The sequence below is a fragment of the Lampetra fluviatilis genome, chromosome 2 (assembly GCF_964198595.1).
Source record: "Lampetra fluviatilis chromosome 2, kcLamFluv1.1, whole genome shotgun sequence".
Classification (NCBI taxonomy): domain Eukaryota; kingdom Metazoa; phylum Chordata; class Hyperoartia; order Petromyzontiformes; family Petromyzontidae; genus Lampetra; species Lampetra fluviatilis.
Window position 1 is genome coordinate 30231089 of NC_136276.1, and position 21185 is coordinate 30252273.

The following is a 21185-nucleotide window of genomic DNA, read 5'->3' on the forward strand; positions in this document are numbered from 1 at the left end:
GTTGTTGGTAGGGGTTGTGTCAGTTGGGGTGATAGTGCCAGTGCGTGTGGTAGTGTTGGTGGTATTTCTAGTGGTTGCGATAAGCGTGGTGTTTGTTGGGAAGGTTGATGGGGTTGATAAGGGTTGGTAAGGGTTGCAATGAGGTTAAACGTGAACCCTACATTTTCACCAATGACCAAACGTCTTTCTTGCAGCTTGTGACCCGGAACCCTGGCAATTATTGGAATCGCTGTGGGGTTCACAATAGCACCATACTTGTTAAAATAAGGCAACTCGGTTAGAAACATTACGTTTTGACCAAGTAAACACGCTTGAACAAAAAACACTATCAACTTGTTTTAATGGTGTCTTGTTTGGAAGGGATGTTTCCGTGATGTCATGGTACTCACTTGTTAAGATTCCATTTATTGGCGTGGCAGGGAAATTGCGCAGTTTACTAAAATCCACCTCCAGTACATTGGCAGGTTTTGCATGTGGTGGGGTAAAAAGTGGGTATGCCCACCTCTTCCTAGGACAGTCGGCATGGACGATGCCACATCCAAATGCCCTCTAGAGACATTACCATTATGGAGGCTCCAAGTCATCCATCCAAATATGGCATAATTATACCCATCTACAAGTTGGTATTGCAGTGTGGAACAGAAGGGCCTGAAAAAATAAACTCAACTGTATACACTTGTGATTAAAAGACAAACGAGACCACGAAGCCTTCACCAGTGATTTTATTTATCAGGTGTACCATCCTATCAACAAAACTGAACTGTCATTGTCCGTTTCGCCCAGTAAAAATACATTAACATTGTTGGTCTTTCAGTCTATGGGACGATAGTTCAGAACAGCACTTAATTTCTCACAGTTGAAATTAAACTGTTTCAAAAGGTCGCAAAGGTCGATGGACCTCAATGATTGCATTTTAAACACCATTACCATATCCTTGGCGACATGGTTCTCCCAACGGACATCTTCCTGAAAATATTTTGGAATTCCAGCCATCCCTTTAACAATCTCCGAACGGTCCTGGAGGATTACAGATTATTAAATGCTCAGCCATGATCCGTCCACTGCTGGGATGGGCTCCACAAGCCTTAAACAGCCACACAGGGTTTCACGATCCAACAATCTCGTTCCTGCACACGAACCGATCTCATCGTTTCGGCGGTGCACCTTCGATTAGCAACCGCTCCTCCGATTAACTAAGTTAGCCATGTACGGTGTGAAAGAAGTTCAACATACATAGCTTCATCTTACTCGGTGGATGTGCCTGTGTCGGCATGTTTCTCGGCTTGCCACTCCGTCGTTAGCTATCATAAGGTAATCATCCCTTAACGAAGAGTCCTGCAGAATTCCACTTACTTCAACAGTCAATCATGTCTGACATGCATGTTCTATCCTCGTTTCACTTTGAATATGCATTGTAATATGACATACATCTCCAGAATTTTTGGACCTTTGCAGCTTGTTCCACTTTCTTCGTCAATGTCCGTGTTTCAGATTCCATGTCATAGCAGGTAATACACATCAATTAAAAGCTATTCTTAAGATGCATTGGGTTGTCAGGTTTCATGATCAAGTCGGAAAGTTTCTCTAAAGCACTCGAACCTGTTCTCACCCACTTAGATTTACTATCACTGAATTTAAGCAAAAGGCAGCTGAAATCAATGAGCAACAAAAATAAAAGATAATTGATCAATTTAAAGTATGTCAGAAGGGCACATCTGGGATAACACACAGTATGTGTATACCCAGGACAGTTATTGAATGCCGACCTGGATCAAACCAATGAAAGTGGCAGACGAACAGCTTCGTGTTTTTTCAAAACTGAACTCGTAAAAAAATCTGCTTACCAATGTGCTAAAAGTGTTTAAATCTGTGTACTGTATATTATCCATTATTACCTGCCGACATAGATCAGAGGCATGTCCATTGTCAAAGTTTCGAAGAAAAGGGATGGAGTTGCATGCATGGAATTACACGGATACAGGCAGAGATACGTGGATTAGAGACAACACACGTTCATCAAAACAACACTTGGGCTTGCAGAATAAATGGAATTGGGTAGGCACGTTCTGAGAACGGACGATGGCCCGTGGTTGAGACTAATGGCAAAGTGGAAGCTAAAGGAAGATGTCCGTGTGACACGACCCGGAGATTGAGCAATGAAACAGGTTTGTGCGGTGGAGCCAGATGGATTGTTGCTCCGCAAGATCGTGCGAGACGGAAACGGCCTTACGGTGAGGTCTCCATTCAACAATGGATAGATCGTGGCTGATGACGACTGCTCCATAACGGGTGAAAAATGGAGCATTTCATTTCACCAGCGCCATTTCTAATTGAGTGAATTTGGCAGAAGTCTCAAACGTCTCGCAAGAATTACATTTGCACCAAAGGTCTCCTTACATTTCCCAACCACAAAAAACGGTTATTCTTAAATATTGTGATATAAATGTTATTTAGTTGTTGGCCAGTCAAGTTTAAATCTACACCTTTAGTTTTAGAAAAAGTTGACGGGCGATAGAAACATACCTTATTTGTTTCAAGGTATGCCCCCTGATACGCGTACACATTCTTCCCGTGAGTGCTGGAACAATCGTAATGCCAGAAGCATGGGAGTCTTTAAATAAACATACAGTTACCATCATCACGTATGACTCGCGTCAATTTGTAAATATGTTGCAACTGGTTAATAAACACACATCTGTGTGAGATATGCATCACCAAACTATAGCCAACTTCCGGTTTGACATGTTTCCTTCGTAAACAACAATCACTGCTGCCCCACAGCACAACATCTCCATCTTGAAAAGACCCACACTGCTTTGCACATCTGTGCCGTATTCGCACACGAGTTGCCGCCATGCGCCCCCCCCCCCCTCTGCAAGATTTGAGCAAACTCCATCCCGACTTTTACATGCAGGTTAACCTTTAAGGACTCCTCCTACATATTATATTTTATCGAGTCAAGGCACAAGGAAAATAAATGTCCTTCCGAAATTCCTATGGGTCTCAGAAGAAAAAACAAACATTCATTACATCAACATATAATTAACCGCAAACACCCGGTAGGTTTCTGGACTGCAAACCACAAGGTGGAACCTCTCAACTCTGAACAATGTTCGCTGTGCCCGTCATCCAGTACAGTACGGGCATACCTCTTATAGCGCTGCCTCCTATAACGCCGTTTGTGCTGGGAGGAAAATTCCTGTGCGGCTCAGCCCATATATGGAAGTAGACATATCTTCGCCCATACATTATCTTGTGAAACCAGAATCGAGGTGTCTATTATATCGATTCTGGTCATAGTTGATTCGTCAGCATCGTCGGAGTATGGATTAATCGAGGATTAATCGCTGCATCCATTCATTGGCGATCAATGCACCGAGTGATCCCATTGTTTAGTTTTGTACTCTTTAGCTTCCCTCGGAATGTCTTTATGGCAGACGGTGGTTAATCTTATGCAACCTCCGACCGAATGCACCGGTGAGTACATAAACTTATCGTATTGTCATTATCATTCAAATATATGTTAATACTAAATGCGCTAATACATTTAACATGTGTACATTATAATTAAGGCTATTATCGATACCTCAATGAAGCACTCGTACGGCTTATAGGTAAAAAAAAATAGCGGTCAGGAACGCATCTCCATTGGAACCATGTTATAATGACCTTCAATAGCGCTGTTTCGTATAGCGCTGTTTACCAAGAACATATGAGCGCTATAGGAGGTATGCCTGTATACTTAACTTGACGCCAGAGATGAACCGAGGCAGAGTTTTAAGTGCAAACCCAAAATTGGTGACTGGATTTGTTGACATGCATACAATCGTTGGCGACTAGGATGATACCCTCAAAACACAATACAATAGTAATATATACGTTATAAACACGCACAGACACTTAGATACAGAAGCCCGTTGAGATACAACGGTCAAAATAAAACACTTGAGGGGCGATGGAGGGTTTCATACAATGAAGTTGTTCGAGAAAAATGTCTGTTGGGAGGGGGCGTCTTTGTTTCTCGGATTATCAAGTTAAAGGTCATATTTTTTTTATAATTCGGACATTGTTTGTATACACCGAATCTCACGGTGAAAAATAAGAACATACATAAGCTTTCACAGGACACCTCATTCATTGAAATTGGTGGTTTTCAAAGAGCTCTGCAGACAAATATTTACATATTAACCAGTTGAAGAATCGATACTTTAGATGCGTATACATCAAAGGTCCCCTCCTGTATAGTCCAAGACATTTGGGGCAAGCGTTGTTAGTGAGCACCCCTTACGGCCGGCACGGTACAAGAGGGGGTGTGGGTGGCAAGTACCACGCCCGACCGCCTTTTGTCTCCCCAGTGGCGATGTTTACACTTTGCACCAGGCACTCATTTGAGCCCGAGTCGATCTAGGGGAGGCCCAGGACCGGTTCAGATAATCGTCAATCGTGTCGGCCGTGAGTGGAAATCTAACTGAAGCTGCCCCCACATCCCCTCCCCCCCTCCTCTAGTCTTGACTGATGGGGTGAATGATGTTAGCTGTTAGCATTCACCTTTTAAAGCGTAATTTAAGCAAGAGTGGGATGGTGTGGGCAGCACCACACTGCTGCCTTTGTCTCACCAGTACTGAGTATACACACACACACACATCAGATACTTACTTGAGGCCGAGTCCACCTTGGCAAGGCCCAGGACAGGTTACCGAATGTTATCCATGGCTGGAAATCAAACCCAAGTGGCAGAGTTGATAGCACATTGCACGCAAAAAAAGCACTGTACCACACACACACACAGGTCCCACACAGGTCCCACACATGCGAGGAAATACATTCACAGAATCTTCAAGTATGTGATTGCATTATCCTCGTGCTACTGGCAATAACAGTATCGGGCATCCAACATCTGCAGGATGAGAGTCGAGAGTACCTCCACCCCACCCCCTTTTAAAACTTCTCAAAAAGTTCCATTCCAAATCGCAAGAGTTCAACAACAACGCAGCTTCCGGCCGAGATCATTTGATGGGGGAACATTTTGCAGAAATGACGTGGAAACTTCTTGGGTGAGGGGTGACGATGTTGGGTACATTACCCATCATGGTTTTTCTACAACTCAATTTACAGTCCTACCCAAGGACCAGGACATGCCAACGTGCCATTTTGCACTATTTGAGATGGTAGGTTGGGTCAGAGGGTCTTTATGATCTTGTGCATCACATGTCAGGATGATAATGCAAAGATAAGGGAGGCACGCTAAGCAGTGGTGCAGTAGTTCCCGCACTGGACTGAACTCAGCGATCATAGATCGATTCCCGGCCATGGCTAATATCAGTGGCTAGTGATATCTGAAATGGTCCGGGGTACCCCCACCTCCACCAACCTCACCAGTCTTCCCTCCCCCGTACTAAACTGACCAGTCTGGTCAAGTTCGGTCAACTAACTCCCATCGCCTACACGGCATCAGGAGGTAAAGAGGGGAGGGGGGGGAAAAATCTGGCAAAATTAATACTTTAGAGTTGTGAACAGGAGCACTGATGTTATATACAACTTGGGTTAATTAGCAGAATATATTGATATTTTACGGTTTGTAAACGTTAGAAGTTTATATGTAAAAAAAAAACCCAATGTACCAAACAAAACCAGCAGACCGAGGTTTAAAATGTCCAGATCCTTGGATCCAATTGGAAATTGAGCCTTTTGTCAACCTCTCCTCACTTCGGTGGGTTCTAGGACTACTTAAGTGATCACAACGGTGGGAACATCTCATCTTCCCCTTGCTGTTATCAAACAACTCACTCATCCACCATGACGCACTCGTTTTGCCAGGACAGCAAGTCAAGGCTTCACAGAAGGGCACTGCAGCAAGATGTTGGGTCAATGCCATTATTGAGCATTTGGTATGAAAGGAAACCACAGGACCCAGAAATCAAAACCCCCACCACTAATGGAAGGGGACAACACTCCACACAGACAGATTCAGGAGACCATTATTGGACTGCAATGTCCTTGCCACCTCACAGTTTAAGCCTACGACACCAAGTATTCTCAGGTACTCTCTCAACCAAGTACTCACCGGGCAGCCCTACCCTCTGATTAACTTCCAAATTTTGGCAGGTTCAGGTACATTCGGGGGATTTGGTCAAAGGTAACTCTCATCATTGAAGGCCTGCTTAACATCCAGCAAGTTCACCGCACCTCCGATTAGCATGGTTGGCTACGTACGGTGTGAAAGAAGTTCAACGTACATGCACATTCCATGCTCCAGATACATTCGCAACATGGTTTCGGATCAGGGACATTCGAGGGATTTGCTTAACAGCAAACACTGAACCTACCATTGGGGACCGTGACTCGCCATCATGACTAAAGGTGGACCCACACTTTAGCGGTCAGTTGCACGCAACAGAACCGCTTATACGTGGACCATCTCTGCAACTGGTTGCGAGTCGTTGCATAACCGGTTGCTTAACTAGACTACTTTGAAGTGACCTGCTCAAGTGAGTTGGTTGCGCAACTAAATCCATATCGGGTGTGGACCTGCATACATAGGAGACAGCTACCAAACCCAGGTTTCTAGCGGGAATTGCTACTGCCTAGATTTCGATTCAGATTCCTCCCGCGGCTCTAATTTCTCAGAGTCATTTGGCTCCCTGCGAGCTCCGCGCAGTCCAGACATCCCCAGGACACAGCACAAGCGCAGGAGGCCCATGAGGCCGCACGCCAGCGGCTGCCCGGGCCACGTGAATCCTCCAGCGATCCACCGCCATGCGCCATCGCCACCTCGTGCCCGGCAAGCCAGCCACACGACCAACCCCGGCAGGACGGGGCCTCCAGCCGCTAGCCAGTCCAGTGCCACCCAGCGACTCCACTCGGAGGCTGGCCGTCGGTAAAGGGAAACCACCGAAGCCTCGCGATCAGTGCTCGCGAGTCTCATGAGCGACGTCTCGGACCGGTCGTCAGAGCAGTTTGACCGATCGGCAGAATTTGAAGATGATGCCACCACCAGTGATGATGTTGGTGGTGGTTGTGCCGATTGAGATGAAGCGTCCCCCCCTTTTCTACGGACGACCTCGTTTAGAGTCGAGGTCCCCCGCACGGAAACTGCTGCGCTCGCGTGGATGCTGCCATCACTGTCGGCACTGCGGTCTCCGCGTTTCAGCACGGCCAGCAATGTCTCTCGGCCACCACTCGGCACCAAAGAGACCGATCCAAATGCTTCATCATTGAAGGCCTGATTAACATCCTGTGTGCAGTCCACCGACAGCTGCTGGATTGGCACCACCCCAGTTGGATCTGGCTCAAGGTGCCCAGTGACTGTGGCCTGCATGCAACACTCCATGTTATCATCCTCCTCAGGCTCTTCTTTGTCCTCAGTGATGTTTGAAGAGAGGTTCTGCTCAACATCTGCAGTCTGTTGAAAGGTGGATACCTGCTCATATTGGGTATCAAGATGAACATGGATCTGTTTAGCGACAGCCTCCGTGTTCTTTCTGTTATCTTCCTGAACATCCCACGTATCCATCTCAACGCCTTCCACAATGTTCTCATTTTGTTCACGGTCCCGAGCGTCCTCCATCACCTTCCCCTTCTCAACATTCACAGCGGTCTCAACGATAGCTTCGCCTTTCTCAAAATCGTTGGCCTTGTCCTTCTCAGTGGCAATATTCATGTAATTGTCTTTGTCCTCAAGGTTATTTTGAGCCTTCTCAGCATCACAGGTGGTCTCACCAATATCAGCAGCACCCTTGTCCATGACTTCACACAGCTCAATATTTTCATCATCCTTCTCAAGGCTTGTAACGTCTTTCTCAAAGTCTTCATCCTCAAAGTTGGTAGTGTTGTCCTCAACGTCCTTCTCAAAGTCTGTGGTGTCTTTCTCAATGTCTCGACTGTCATCTTCAAATTCTGCAGTGTCCACAATGTCCTCAGCATTCCATTTAGAGTTCTCACTACCACAATCGGTATCAACGTTTTCAAATCCTGCAGCGTTCTTTTCAATGTTGTCATTGTTCTTTTCCTGGTCTGTGGCACCTTCCTCAGTATCCTGACAATTTATCTCAATGCTCTTGATGTTGTTCTCAACGTATTCACAGTCCCTCTCAAACTCCGTGGTGTGGTCTTCAAAAGCTGCAACGTCCCTCTCTATATCCTTCATCACGTGGCATTTCTCAATGTCACAGGAATTCTCATTTATCTCAACATTCGTAGCGTCCTCCCCAATATCCTCATTTCCACTTGCACCTTTTTCAACCACCAATCGATCATCCCCATAGGCTTCCTCAACATCCCTCGTGTGCCTTTCAACCACCAATAGATCATCCCCATAGGCTGCCTCAACATCCCTCGTGCGCCTCTCAACCACCAATCGATCATCCCCATAGGCTGCCTCAACATCCCTCGTGCGCCTTTCAACCACCAATCGGTCATCCCCATAGGCTTCCTCAACATCCCTCGTGCGCCTCTCAACCACCAATCGGTCATCCCCATCGGCTTCCTCAACATCCCTCGTGCACCTTTCAATGCCAAACGCATCCTCGCCGTTGTCACCATCCATCTCAATGTGGCCAATGTCCTTCGTGTGCATCGCGTCGACTAGATCGTCGCCGGTGGACGTCGCCTGTCCGCACGCAACCGAGGGGCGTCTGACGGGCCGTTTCTCCTGCAGGGATCTTGACGGCGACGTGCATGCCTCCCGAACCAGCCACAATGCTTGTTTGATCAAGCGACGGGTCACGCTTCCGTTCTGCCACTTCGCGCAACTCGCACGAGGTGCCTCCATCGCTCGGCCCTCAATCAGCTTCATCATATTCTTAAAGGAATAGTCCGATTGACCAGGCTTCTTCAGAATGAGCGACAGGTAAGGGGGTGAAGATTCAAGAGGGGGTAAATCAATAGCGCTTCGAGGTTGTATCTCTCCAATATCTCTGTCGGAAAAGTTATCGCTTAAGCATGCATGTGAAAATTTTAACTCCTCGTCACCATCTGCCACCATCATGGCCACCAGAAGAACCTTCACATCAACAGGCGCCAGCAAGAGCGACCCAACTTTGGCGATCGCGCCGTTCCTTTCGCCATTGCCAGAAATCTTCCCCCTCGGCTGCCAGCTTCCACTTACTCCATCTTCTCCACAGCTGCCCATCGGTTTAAAGGTAGATCTTGTAAGGTCCACCTCTTCGAACACTCCAACGCCTCCTCCGCGGGTGTTGAGACGGTGACACTCATCCCCGCACAGGAGTACAAGGTCGCGCCCTTCTCCTTGAAAGCGATGGCAGCTCTCTTCTCCTCCTATTGTGTGGTGGCGTTCACTGCCTGCCGAACGTCCATCGCCACACTTGCGCTCGCCCCCGCAGATCCCACCGGGGCAAAGATATCCAGCACGACTCCGCATCGCGCCTCCTTCCACACGGGCTTCATCTTCGCCACTTCCAACGGTCGCGTCACGAAAATGGGTGCCACAGCACTGATGGCACCTACAGTGGTGGCAGCTGCTGCTGCAACAGCAGCTATGGTGGCAGCAGGGAGATATTTGGCGGCGACGTTCCTGGACGAGCTCGCTGGAGTGAGAGGCCCGCCAGCGAGCGGCCCGGCTGATGGAAGAGATGTCCTGTGGTGGCTCGGGGCTCGTCAGCAGGCCATGGACGGTCTTGCCGAGTCGGGCCAGCTCGCCTCGCGCCGCTGACAGGATGAGCTCGGCCTCCGTGTGCTGGGACACCTCCTGCGTGCGCTTCTCCTGCAGCAGACACAGCTGCTGCTTCAGCTGTTGCAGCTGCTGATTCCTGGGGAGGTGTGGGGCAGTGGAGAGGGGAGGATAGGGAAGGGGGGACAGGCATGTTGCTGGCGACATCTCCAAACGTAGGCGACAAATCTCTGGACTGCTTCAAGGGCCTCCCTTCAGTCAAATCGGACATAAATGAGTACCTGGTGCAGTATGTAAACATCAGCTCTGGAGAAACAAAGACGGCCTGGCATGATATTTTCCAAAACAGCCGCTTGTGTGCCGTTCCAGCCTTAGTACTTCAGAATCAGAATCTTTATTTAGACTGGAGGGTATCCGATGACCTATGAAGCTCTATTTCACAGATGTCCAGTCGGGGTGGGTCAGCAAGTTTAGTGCTTATTCGCTAACTAAGTGTCTGGCTGTACAGGGGATCTTTGTCTGTCAACGTGTACAAGGTATGTATGTAGGCATGTTTAACTTCTTTTGCAACTTATGTAGCCAACCGTACTAACTTGAGGTGCGGGGGAAGAACAAACTAAAAACAAAAAGCATTTCTAAACAAATGACTCTTCAATCTAGATTTTAAAGTCCATAGTTCCAGCGGCTTCCTCATATCGGAAGGAAGAGCATTCCAGGTGGCTGCAGAAGCACATCTGATAACGCGCGATGCGGTGGACCATCTTTGTTTGATGGCCAGCCAAAAGGCGCCTCTGCGAGGATGACCGAGTTCACGTGTACAAGGCAACGGTGCCCACGGTATTGAGAACACGTCGTACCTGTCGTCCAGGTGTGCGTGCGCATCCCGCAGCGAAGCGCGCAGCTCCCGGATGGTTCGCTCGCGCTGCTGCAGTGGCGTCAGTTGTGGAGCGACCACTCCACATCGCCCCTCTCCTCCGCGGCTCCTCGCACCCTCAAGTGTGCTGCAACCCCAACACAGGCGAGACAGTGTACATGTGCAGGAGAGGCACCAGGCGGGCGAGTGTGCGCGTGTGGGGAGCGGTAGTGTAGCGGTTACCGCGTTGCGCTACGAACCCAGTGACCAGAGTTCGATTCCCGCTCACGGCCAACACCAGTGACGATTATCTTAACTGGTCCTGGGCTTCCCGCTAGGTCGACTCAGCCTCAAATGAGTACCTGGTGCGGTGTGTAAACATCACTACTGGGTAGATGAAGGCGGCCGGGCGTGGCATTGGCCACCAATCCTCTCGTGTGCCGTGCCGGCCTTCATCACTTGCCCCAACAGTATATCAAAGCAATACAGGCACGGAACAGTACTCTACACATGTTATCCTTGGAGGAATTCGATGAGCTATGAAGCTCTTTTTCACAGATGTCCAGTAGGGGCAGGTCAGCAAGTTCCATGAGCGAATGATATGAGTGCAACAAATAGATAAAACGTAAGCTCCGCCTCCCCTCCGCTTGGGAAGGGTTCTTTACCCCAAACTTCAACCTACAGCTGTTGCGCACGTGTACACGTGTAGTGACGTGGAATGTGTCACTGTGGCGCATAGCGCTGGTTGCTGGCACAGAAGGGGATCGGAGGTGTAGTACCCCTGTCTTTCCAGCAGGATGTGATGAGCCAGAGAGAGGGGCGTGAGGCAAGGGGGATAGAGGGGGGGTACGTGTGGTAAAGCCCGGGGACTTTCTGGTGGATTCAGGAAGGGTGGGCGTGGCCGAAGGCAGAGCGAGGCCACGCTGGGTGTATAAAGGAAAACACCCGAGCGAGGGTTCGGGGCTGTTGTTGTGGAGTGGAACCGTCGTGCTGCTGGAGTCCTCCGTCAACGTCTTCACCTCGTCGGCGTTGTTGGTCAGGCAGCCTGTTAGCGGTCCTGACCATAGTATAGTAGTTACCTCTCGTACCTGTGAAGCCTATATATTAAATATAGTGCCTCCTACTGTTAGTGTCTCTGAGTGATTCACTACACATGTACAGACCCCTTGGTCAATCCACTGCTGTAACCAGGGTCGTGGGCGTCAACGTACCGTCCATTATTGCCGTCACCTTTGCCCAGCCGTGACCCGGAAGCACCGTTGGCGGTGCCGAGCGAGCCGTAGGTACCCGTGCGCTGCGTGCTGGTGGTAGCTGCCGTCTTTATGGTAGCGGGACCTCTGCCCCGTTGCATTGTGGTAACACCGCCACGCTGCATTGTGGGAGCGTTGCCCGCCATTTGGCACGTGCTGGGAGTAGATCCTGGTGGGTGGGGTGAAATGGAGCAAACGTGTCCATGGAGGTTAAAGAACTTAGACCTTCGAGGACTTAGAATGTCCGAGAAATAATAGAAGCATTTGTGTGAGAATGCATGGGGTTAGCCAACTTCAAAAGAAACAAGAAAGCGATTTTATACTTCACATATCACAAGATTACCATTTACTCATCACAGGATGTGTGTTTATAAACATTTCCCATCATAGGATGGGGTTTTTTCTCTTCTGGTTAACAATCATTGCATAGCCGGTTCCATCTCAGGCAGTATTTCTCAAACTTCTTTGGTCTATGGACCACTCAGCTGATGTAAACATTTCCGGAGCACCCAGCCCCCAGCCCTACACCCTTAGTGACAAAAATCTAATTAATTTATTTCTAAATACCAATAACACAAAATGGCTCGTATTACTGGACCATAAAATGAAAGCAGCTATAAGGATCCTTTTTAGGGGGGTGGCATTTATATCTTAGAGTAAGGGTAGTTTACCCAACTTCATCTATTAATTAAATATTATTCGGAAAATTTGGATGGAAATAGTATAATCATTATTTCCGGATAAACCTGTATTTGTATCACAGCCCCGCGGGCCACTTGGAAGAGCGTCATGGACCAGTGGTTGTCCGGGGACCGCACTCCAAGAACCACTGCTCGAGGGGAACCTGACTATGCCCTCCTGTGTCCAGTCCAGATATTTCAAGGGATCAATGTAGGTTTTGAGGGTCAACATTTTGGAGCTGTTAGAGAGCACCTATGAAGGCCAGCACACGAGGGGGTGGGTTGCCAGCACCACGCCCGACCGCCTTTGTCTCCTTAGTGGCGATGTTTACATCCCGCACTAGGTACTCATTTGAGGCTAAATTGATCTGGATGTGTTCCAGGACTGGTTCAGATAATCGTCACTTGGTGTTGGTGGTTGTGAGCAGGAATCTGACTCTGGCGGTGGGGTTCCTAGCGCAGCGCACAAACAGCTGCACTCCTGCCCCCCACCCACACACTCATGTCTGCTGCCATCTAGTGCCAACAATCGAGAAAACGTAGAATATTGTACAGCATGACCAAGGTCGTATCTTATTCATTCTAAAATTGTTCACAAAAAAATCCAACTGACCATGCTGAGCATTAATTTTAAACTGTGGCTGGCTGCCAGGTGCCCCTACAGTTAAATATAAAATATGCGTTGTTGTGAAAGGGTTAATGAGGAGGCAATGAATGCTACCACCTTTGGGTGCACAGTGGTGAATTGTGGGTGTTTTCCCGCGGGGCATGATGGGAGCGAGGTTGCGAGGGGTCGCAGGCATGAGGCCCTCGTGAGCAAAGCGCGACGCCCCAGGGGCGGAGGTGAAAATTGAAGACGCATTGTGATGGGGTCCAGGTGGCCTCCTGTGCAAAAGAGACAAAGATTCCGTGTAGATCATTTTACAAAGACAAATCACCCGTATAGCCTTAACATACTGTTGGGGCAAGTGCTGTTACCACCTACAAAGTCCGGCATGGCACATGAGGGGATGGGTGGGTGGTCAGCACCACGCCCGGCCTGCCTTTGTCTCCCTAGTGGCAATGTTTACACACCACACCAGGTACTCATTTGATGCCGAATCCACCTAGGGGAAGCCCAGGACCTGGTTCAGATAATTCACTGGTGTTGACCGTGAGCGGGAATCGAACCCGGGTCTTTAGATTCGTAACGCAGCACATTAACCACGACAATATAGCTCTCCCCAAAGATCATTATACACGGACCGACGCAATAAAAAACTACTGACCCACACCACTATACTCCGACACACACAAACAGCGAAACATGACAGCCACAGACGAAAACACACCGTTGTAAGTCAAGACCTCAAATGACGCACGCTGACATACAATGACAAAAGAGTCTCCATGCAGCAGAGAGACTTTTGAACAAAGTATGAAAAGCAGCACAGAGCAGAAGGGGGTTGTGTGACCGATGCTCATTCACACACCGCACACTCGGTATGCAAACTAAAGACGGCGCCAACCTAGGGGAGGATTACAACCGTGCAGATCTCAAATCAGCCACTGATGTTAGCTGTGGACGAAAATCCGTTACATTTACACATTTTTAAAATAAACCAATTTGGCTGCCATGGTATGTATAATGGTTGGGCACACTGGACTTGCAATCGAGAAGTCGCCAGTCCAATTCCAACTCCCGCCAAGGCAGCTGGAACAGAGGGCAGGTTTCTCTAATCCCTTTGCCCCTGTCCACCCAGCAGTCTAAATGGGCACAGCAGTTAGTCGATGGGCAGGTCGTGTGCAGTGGGGTCACATGTCGGTACCCCCCCACCTCACACAAGATGTCTGCCAGTGTAGAAGAGAAGGCTAAATACCCTTTAGAGAGAGGGGTGGGGGGGGGCTCTCGATCTCCTCCAAGTGGAAACAATTCGACCAGCAGTGGTTTGAACAAGCAGTTACAGGGGTGCACCTTGACCCAACACGCACCGCTCGGTGTACCTAGACCAGGGGTCGGCAACCTACGGCTCCAGAGCTGCATGCGGCTCTTTACAGACTGCTTCTTGACGATATGTACGTATGAACAGTATGTACTCAGATGCATTGCAGCTCTTGAAATTCTGAATGTTGTACCGAATTGGAAAGAAATGGCTCTTCTTGTTATTTTGGTTGCTGACCCCTGACCTAGACGGCAGAGATCGACTCACGTAACAGAAGGAGGAGAGAAGATGCCGTCCATGATGAACCGAGACCTTCCTCGACTCTCGTGCTCGTCACCTCTCTTCGCCACGTCTCCTTGAGGCCACTAATGCCCCCCCCCTCTTTGTCTTGATCTCCCAAGGCCCCCCCCCCCACCAACGGCCGTGGTTCAGCACTGGGTGAAGTCCTTCATTGCCTGCATCCACTGATGGCTGTAGAGACGAGAGTGTCGAAGGGAGCCCTTCGTCATTCGCCAGCGGCAACATAATTTTACAACTTTGCCATCATCACCACCACCACTGTCATCACCATCAAAATCAACATCAACAATATAACAATCACGAAGATCTCACAACCATCATGCTTAATAACGTCAGAATAATTTAAAATAGCATAATCAATGGTCAGCTCACTATAACCATTTTAGAAAGTCATAATCATTATATCATATATAAGATACCATCACCGTCAAGATTGCCATTCTCATTGTAGTTTTCTGTCGCAGTCATCTCAGTCATCATCCAGCCTCATCACCATATTGAATCTCCCGGCCGCCTTTAACTCATGGCGGGAAGTTGGTCTCCACTCTGTGGTGGCCCAGTCAGGAACTGCCTTCCCTCAACCATCTGTGCCCCCCACTCCCCGCTACCATTTTACTGCAAGGCCCAAGACCCTTCTCTGCCTATGATGGACTTCTCTTTTTTTTTTAAACCAAATAGGTCAAATACACCTCGCCCCTTTCTCCTCGTGGTTTGTGCCACGTTTGGAGATGCAGTTATATTTAGATGCTTTACAAGTCCACGTATCATCCCCGTGTCATATTCATCACCATCAATATTCATCATTATAGCCCAAGATGGTCATTAGTAATGACATTATCCCATTACCAACGTGTCATCCACAATAATTTCGGTTGTACATCAGCATCGGCTATTCTTGTCATTCGTGATTTCCAATCATCATCGTCAATGTCATTCGCTATCAACATCTCCATTAATCCTCATCATAATTATCATACTCCGATTAAAATATATTGAAGTCATTGTAATTACATCATAACCCACCATCGTGTAATAATGACACTTCACAAAGCGCCATAACATGGCCAGCCATCCCAAACACACGGTCGCTCTTTACAAATAAAACCCGTATTCACAACTCATTACTGCCAGTCAAGCAATGATTAAAAAATGAGGTAAAGATTTCAAGTCATTTCATGGGGACAACGCGTGGCCACTTGGCTTTCTCCACATTACCTTGACACCCTTGCAAAATGCGAGATTTCCCATCATCCAGGAATTATCCAGGCAGGGATTTTAATAAAGATTTTTTTTAACCACGCACGCATTGCACATATAGCTACGACACGTGTGTTTGCTAGAGATGCCCTTTTAGAATGAAAGCAAACAGGACGCATACGCCTTGATCAAAGGCGCTCTATACACATAAGATGAGATTAGCGCGGTTGGCCACGTACGGTACGAATGAAGTTATACATACATAGTAATGAGACATTTGTGAGCGAGGAATGCTCTGAAGCGATATCACACGGACTACACCACAACCCCCATGTTCACTTCAAAACAACACGCTCACGAATCAGAGCGTCCAGTCAACACAAGAGCGGTCGGTCCCCCATTGTCAATCTTTGCCTTCATAGGAATCTCGCCAAGTCCCATAGGCTCAAATCAAGGAGCATCCTGCCCTAGATGTTTAGTGAACCCCCCTTTGACCCCCCCAGCCAAATCTCTCAAAATCTCCGTGCATCTCATCTCTCGAGATGCCCCTTCATCCCCCCCCTCAACTCGTTACGTAACTGTTGCTCACACACAGACTTACATAATTACTGATGCGTCGGCTCCGTGTGCGTCGATATGCAGATTGCCGTTCTGCAGTGTGCGATGTGCATTACTGTTGCTTCAATCTTGATTTGAAGCTTTCGTGACAGCAGGAATCCATACGCTCTGGTTCTTTCGGTAGTCACGTAGGTATAAATATTTTATTTCATAAATATTTTATATATTTTTTTAATTTTATACCTACGTGACTTTACCGAAAGAACCAGAGAGCATTACTGTTGCTTGTCCACGTGTACTGTAGTGGGTAAGGGCGCTACGCTATAAAACCCGGGGACTCAACATCAGTTGCGTTTATCTGAACAGGCCCAGGGCCTCCCCTAGGTCGATTCAGCCTAAAACGAGGACCCAGTGCGGTGTGTAAACTTACAGTGGAGACAAATGCGACTGGGCGTGGTGCCGATCACACTACGCGTGTGCCGTGCCGTCTTTTACAAATACTATTAAGCGAGCACAGAGAGGGTGGGTGCCTAGCACCACGCCCGGTCGCCTTTGTATCCCCAGTGCAGATGCTTACACTGCACCAGTTGCTCATTTGACGCCGAATCAACCTTGGGGCCGGTTTAGATTTTTTTCGTGACCGATGTTCGCCGTGAGTGGGAATCGAACTCGGGTCGCCGTGTTCGTAGCACACACTGCCACTGCCACCACAAATATACTGATTCTATGCATCGATAAATACACACAGCCACAACCGATAACACAATCTCGACCAAGACACACCACTCGAATTAGAGAATGGTGTTATGCATCTACGCACATGGCAACACACATACAGAACAATGTTGCTGCGTACTTATACATCTTGCAACATGCTGCGAAAATCTGCGTTTACTCATGTATGTAGCGAGCACACGTTAACGAATATTAACTATTAGTAGTAATATTATAAATGTGGGGCTTGGACAGGGGACACGTCGCTCCTGGAGTGGTTTATGCAGGTTTGGTGGTTGAGAATGAGAAGGATGATGAGGAGCTTTAATCGTGGTGGAGGAGGTTTAATCGTGGTGGAGGAGGTTTAATCGTGGTGGAGGAGATTTAATCGTGGTGGAGGAGATTTAATCGTGGTGGAGGAGATTTAATCGTGGTGGATGATATTTAATCGTGGTGGAGGAGGTTTAATCGTGGTGGAGGAGGTTTCATCGTGGTGGAAGAGGATGAATCGTGAAGGTGGAGAAATGAAATGGGGCTCGCGTGCAGGAAAGAACTCGATGGATTGTTCGATGCCTTGAGGGGGAGGGGGGAAGCTTTCATCCATCGGTGGATAGATCGTGGCTACTGTTGCTGCTGCTCATGGGGGATGAGATATGAAATGTAATCGCGCGAATACAGATGGAGTGTGTGTTCATCATGCGACGGTGATGCAATCCGCATTTCTTAAGAAATGAATACCATCCCCGTGGTACAGGATTTAAATATACCACCATTAATTTCTCACAGGATTCGCAATTCTGAGCGGGTTCAGTTTCAAATATGTAAACGCTTTAAAATCATGACAATTATTAAACGCAAAGATCCTCCCGTGTAGCCTTAGCAGACTGTTGGGGGCAAGTGTTGTTAGCGAGCACCTATGAAGGCCGGCATGGCACACGAGGGGCTGGGTGGCCAGCACCACGCCCGGCCACCTTTGTCTCCCCAGTGGCGATGTTTGCACATCGCTACACCAGGTACTCATTTGAAGCAGAGTCGACCTAGGGGAGGCCCAGAACCTGGTTCAGATAATCGTCACCGATGTTGGCCGTGAGCGAGAATCGAACCCAGGTGGCCAGGTTTGTACCGCTACAACCACCGCTCCCCCCCCACACACGCGTGTTAAACTATACAAGATCACAAGATTTAAAGACGCACATTCGCCAATATCACTGTAGCCTTACACAATATATAATATGCGACGTTTCTGGCAATGGCCCTTCATAGCTTGTGCTTATGTATTGTATTTTAAAGGCCCTGGTGTTATTAGCTACGTACTGTGTCGAATGTTTGTGCGCGTTGGCAGGACCGACAACGCAGTAGAAACAACGCCACCAATGATCCATTCGTCACAAGCGATGTTAGTTAACACGGCGGCAATTGTACGCACGGTATTTATAACGAAGATATTAACTCGATAAAATAATTGAACAAAAACAGCCACTATACCGGAGCAGAATGACGAACACGTCCTCAGCCAGTGCAGTCCAGCCATTGAAGAAAGGGATACGATGATGTACGAAAAAAAAATTCTACCACGATATTTTACACCACATGATGCCAATAAACACACAAGTGACCGTTTTATACAATGTTTAAATACTGGCTATTTTTTTTTTATAATTCACGTCGTATTGAATTCTCACCGTTGGAGCTAATTAATGTAAGATTATAGTAGGCGTTATTTGTATTATTATTTTAGTTTGAGACGGCGCGAGCGATGATATCGTGCAAACGCCGCCTCCATCTCTCTCTCCTGCGCGGCTCTCCATGCGGACGAAACCATTTAAGTAGAGGGGTGGTGGGTGAGTTGGGTGGGTGAGGGGGGTGAGGGGGGGTGAGGGTGGGTGAGGGGTGGGTGAGAGGGAGTGAGGGGGGAAGGTGAGAGGGGTGGTGGGTGAGGGGGGGGTGAGGTGGGGGTGAGAGGGGTGGTGGTGGGTGAGGGGGGGGGGTGAGGGGGGGTGAGGTGGGGTGAGGGGGGGTGAGGGGGGGGTGAGAGGGGTGGTGGGTGAGGTGGGAGTGAGAGGGGTGGTGGGTGAGGTGGGGGTGAGAGGGATGGTGGGTGAGGAGGGGTGTGAGGGGGGGGTGAGAGGGCAGTGTGGTGAGAGGGGGGTGTGGTGAGAGGGGGGTGTGGTGAGAGGGGGATGTGGTGAGAGGGGGGTGTGGTGAGAGGGAGGGGGTGAGAGGGGAGGTGTGGAGATTTGGTCGGATGTGGGAATCATAAAACAAATTAGCACACAAGCCTAACAGGTAGCGCCACACCCGTCTACAGACTCAATCGCACCCCCCCCCCTTTGTGTTCGCAAATACATATACAATACATATTATACTATAGAAAAACAAATATCCCTGGAGAAAATGTTGGGGTAAGTGCTGTTGACGAGCACATGTGAAAGTCGGAACGGTACACGAGGGGGTGGGTTGGCCAGCACCACACCCGACCGCCTTTGTCTCCCCAATGGCGATGTTTACACATCGCATTAGGTACTTATTTGAGGCTGAGTCGACCTAGGGGATGCCCAAGACCGGTTCAGATAATCGTCACCGGTGTTGGCCGTGAGCGAGAATCGAACCTGGGTCGCCAGGTTCGTAGCGCAGCGCGCTCATCGCTACACTACCGCTCCCCACCATCACCCACATCACCACACACCTGAATCCAACATTACATCACCATCACCCACATCACCACACACCTGAACCCCATTATCAACATCACCATCTCCCACCCCCCCGCCACCCTCTAGCCCCTCCCCCCAGGCCCACACATGATTTACAGGAACAAGATGTTCCATTGTGTCACGTGATTTGATAGTCATTCGTCGTATTATTAATTAAGGGGAAAATAATGCTAGAGTAATTATGTAATTTTTCATTTATTATTATTATTTTTTACCTACGTGACTTTACCGAAAAAAACCTAAGAGTAAGAATCCTTGCAGTCACGAAAGCTTCAAATTTAGAATTAATGAGTCGTGATCGCATTAGATAATTATCTATCTTCAATGCTCCGTACGATATTGTTTTGTATGAATGCGTGTGCTTTAGTATTTTAACGGGTAGAACTGAGGGTTTTGAACTCACCTTTTACCAAATTCCCTCGATTCAAATTTGTACAGATTAAGTCGTTACTCGCTGCCTGCGCATGATGATTGATAAACAATAACCCCACATATTTATGGCGCCCTTTCGGCTGTAGCAATACATTTAATCATATATAATTTTAAAAGTGTTCCCTCTCTGAAATAAACAGATGAGGTGTTAAGAAGTTCAAACACCAAATAGACACCATTTATAGGGCATCGATGTCTTGATATATCTTGATACTGACGAAAGGGTCCCATAAATGCAACTGCTTATCCAGAGCTATTAATTGGTTGGTGTTTGAATTGCCCTGGTGCTTCTTGTTCGCGTTTCGGTGGCCTCATAGGTCGCAAGCAGTGGTGAAACATCCATTAAAGTTGTGAAACATTCATTAAAGAGGACGTCTTCAGGCTTTGCCAATCAGCAGGTGCGTACAGCGCGTAATGGATGCAATGGCGGAGCCAGGATTTTCAGGTGGGGGGCCATCCATAAATTACGTTTTTGACCCCCCCCCCTCATCACACGGCGTCACAAAAAGTCAGACCCCCCCCTCCAATATGACGTCACAAAGCTCTGCCCCTCCCAAAAAAATAAAGCATGCTTCAAATCGCTTTAAACTATTGTCATTGTAGTGCGTATTTAATGTGGCGCTGCACTCTGATGTTGTAGGAGAAAACATTTATTAAAAAGTCTATTTAATTAAGTAGAACGTGTTGTCTATATTTAAAGTTGCGCATTTTGATGTGAGGTCACATTTCTCAACCCCCCCCCCTCGTCACACATCGTCACAAATGTCTGACCCCCCCCCCCTAGGTGCGTGACGTCATTTATGGACGGCCCCTAGGGGGGGCAACTCCTCTAGCAATTAAAAATGATAGGAATTGTTAGTAAGGACTTGTCCCTTGCTTCTTATTCGACGCGTGTGCAGCGATGGCGCATGGAACGTGGCAAGATTGCAGCAGACGT

At 48.2% G+C, this 21185-nt stretch overlaps 1 protein-coding gene across 2 annotated transcripts; it reads right to left on the bottom strand.

Moving 5' to 3' along the window:
• Nucleotides 1–724: 724 nt before the first annotated feature.
• Nucleotides 725–18927, bottom strand: LOC144945300 (uncharacterized). 2 transcript variants are annotated; one of them, XM_078873714.1, is made up of 6 exons: nt 18588–18927; nt 14601–14804; nt 13136–13296; nt 11693–11900; nt 10486–10629; nt 725–9767 (listed from the first exon to the last, which is right to left on the bottom strand). In XM_078873714.1, exons 2-6 carry the CDS (start codon nt 14630–14632, stop codon nt 6578–6580), a joined length of 3735 nt encoding a protein of 1244 aa, XP_078729840.1. In that variant the 5' UTR covers nt 14633–14804; nt 18588–18927; the 3' UTR covers nt 725–6577. The 2 variants fall into 2 exon arrangements, with proteins under 2 accessions (XP_078729840.1, XP_078729849.1); XM_078873723.1 differs by lacking the exon at nt 18588–18927 and having other exon boundaries at nt 14601–14931.
• Between the last annotated feature and the right edge of the window lie 2258 nt (nt 18928–21185).

What these genes read in the sequence shown, in the direction of transcription:
- LOC144945300 (XM_078873714.1), bottom strand. Translation starts at nt 14,632, where the DNA reads ATGGACGGCATCTTCTCTCCTCCTTCTGTTAC. An exon ending in GGTGACGGCAATAATGGACG is followed by an intron (nt 10,630 to 11,692) that starts GTACGTTGACGC and finishes TTGGGGTTGCAG; the next exon opens with CACACTTGAGGGTGCGAGGA. An exon ending in CACGCACACCTGGACGACAG is followed by an intron (nt 9,768 to 10,485) that starts GTACGACGTGTT and finishes ACACCTCCCCAG; the next exon opens with GAATCAGCAGCTGCAACAGC.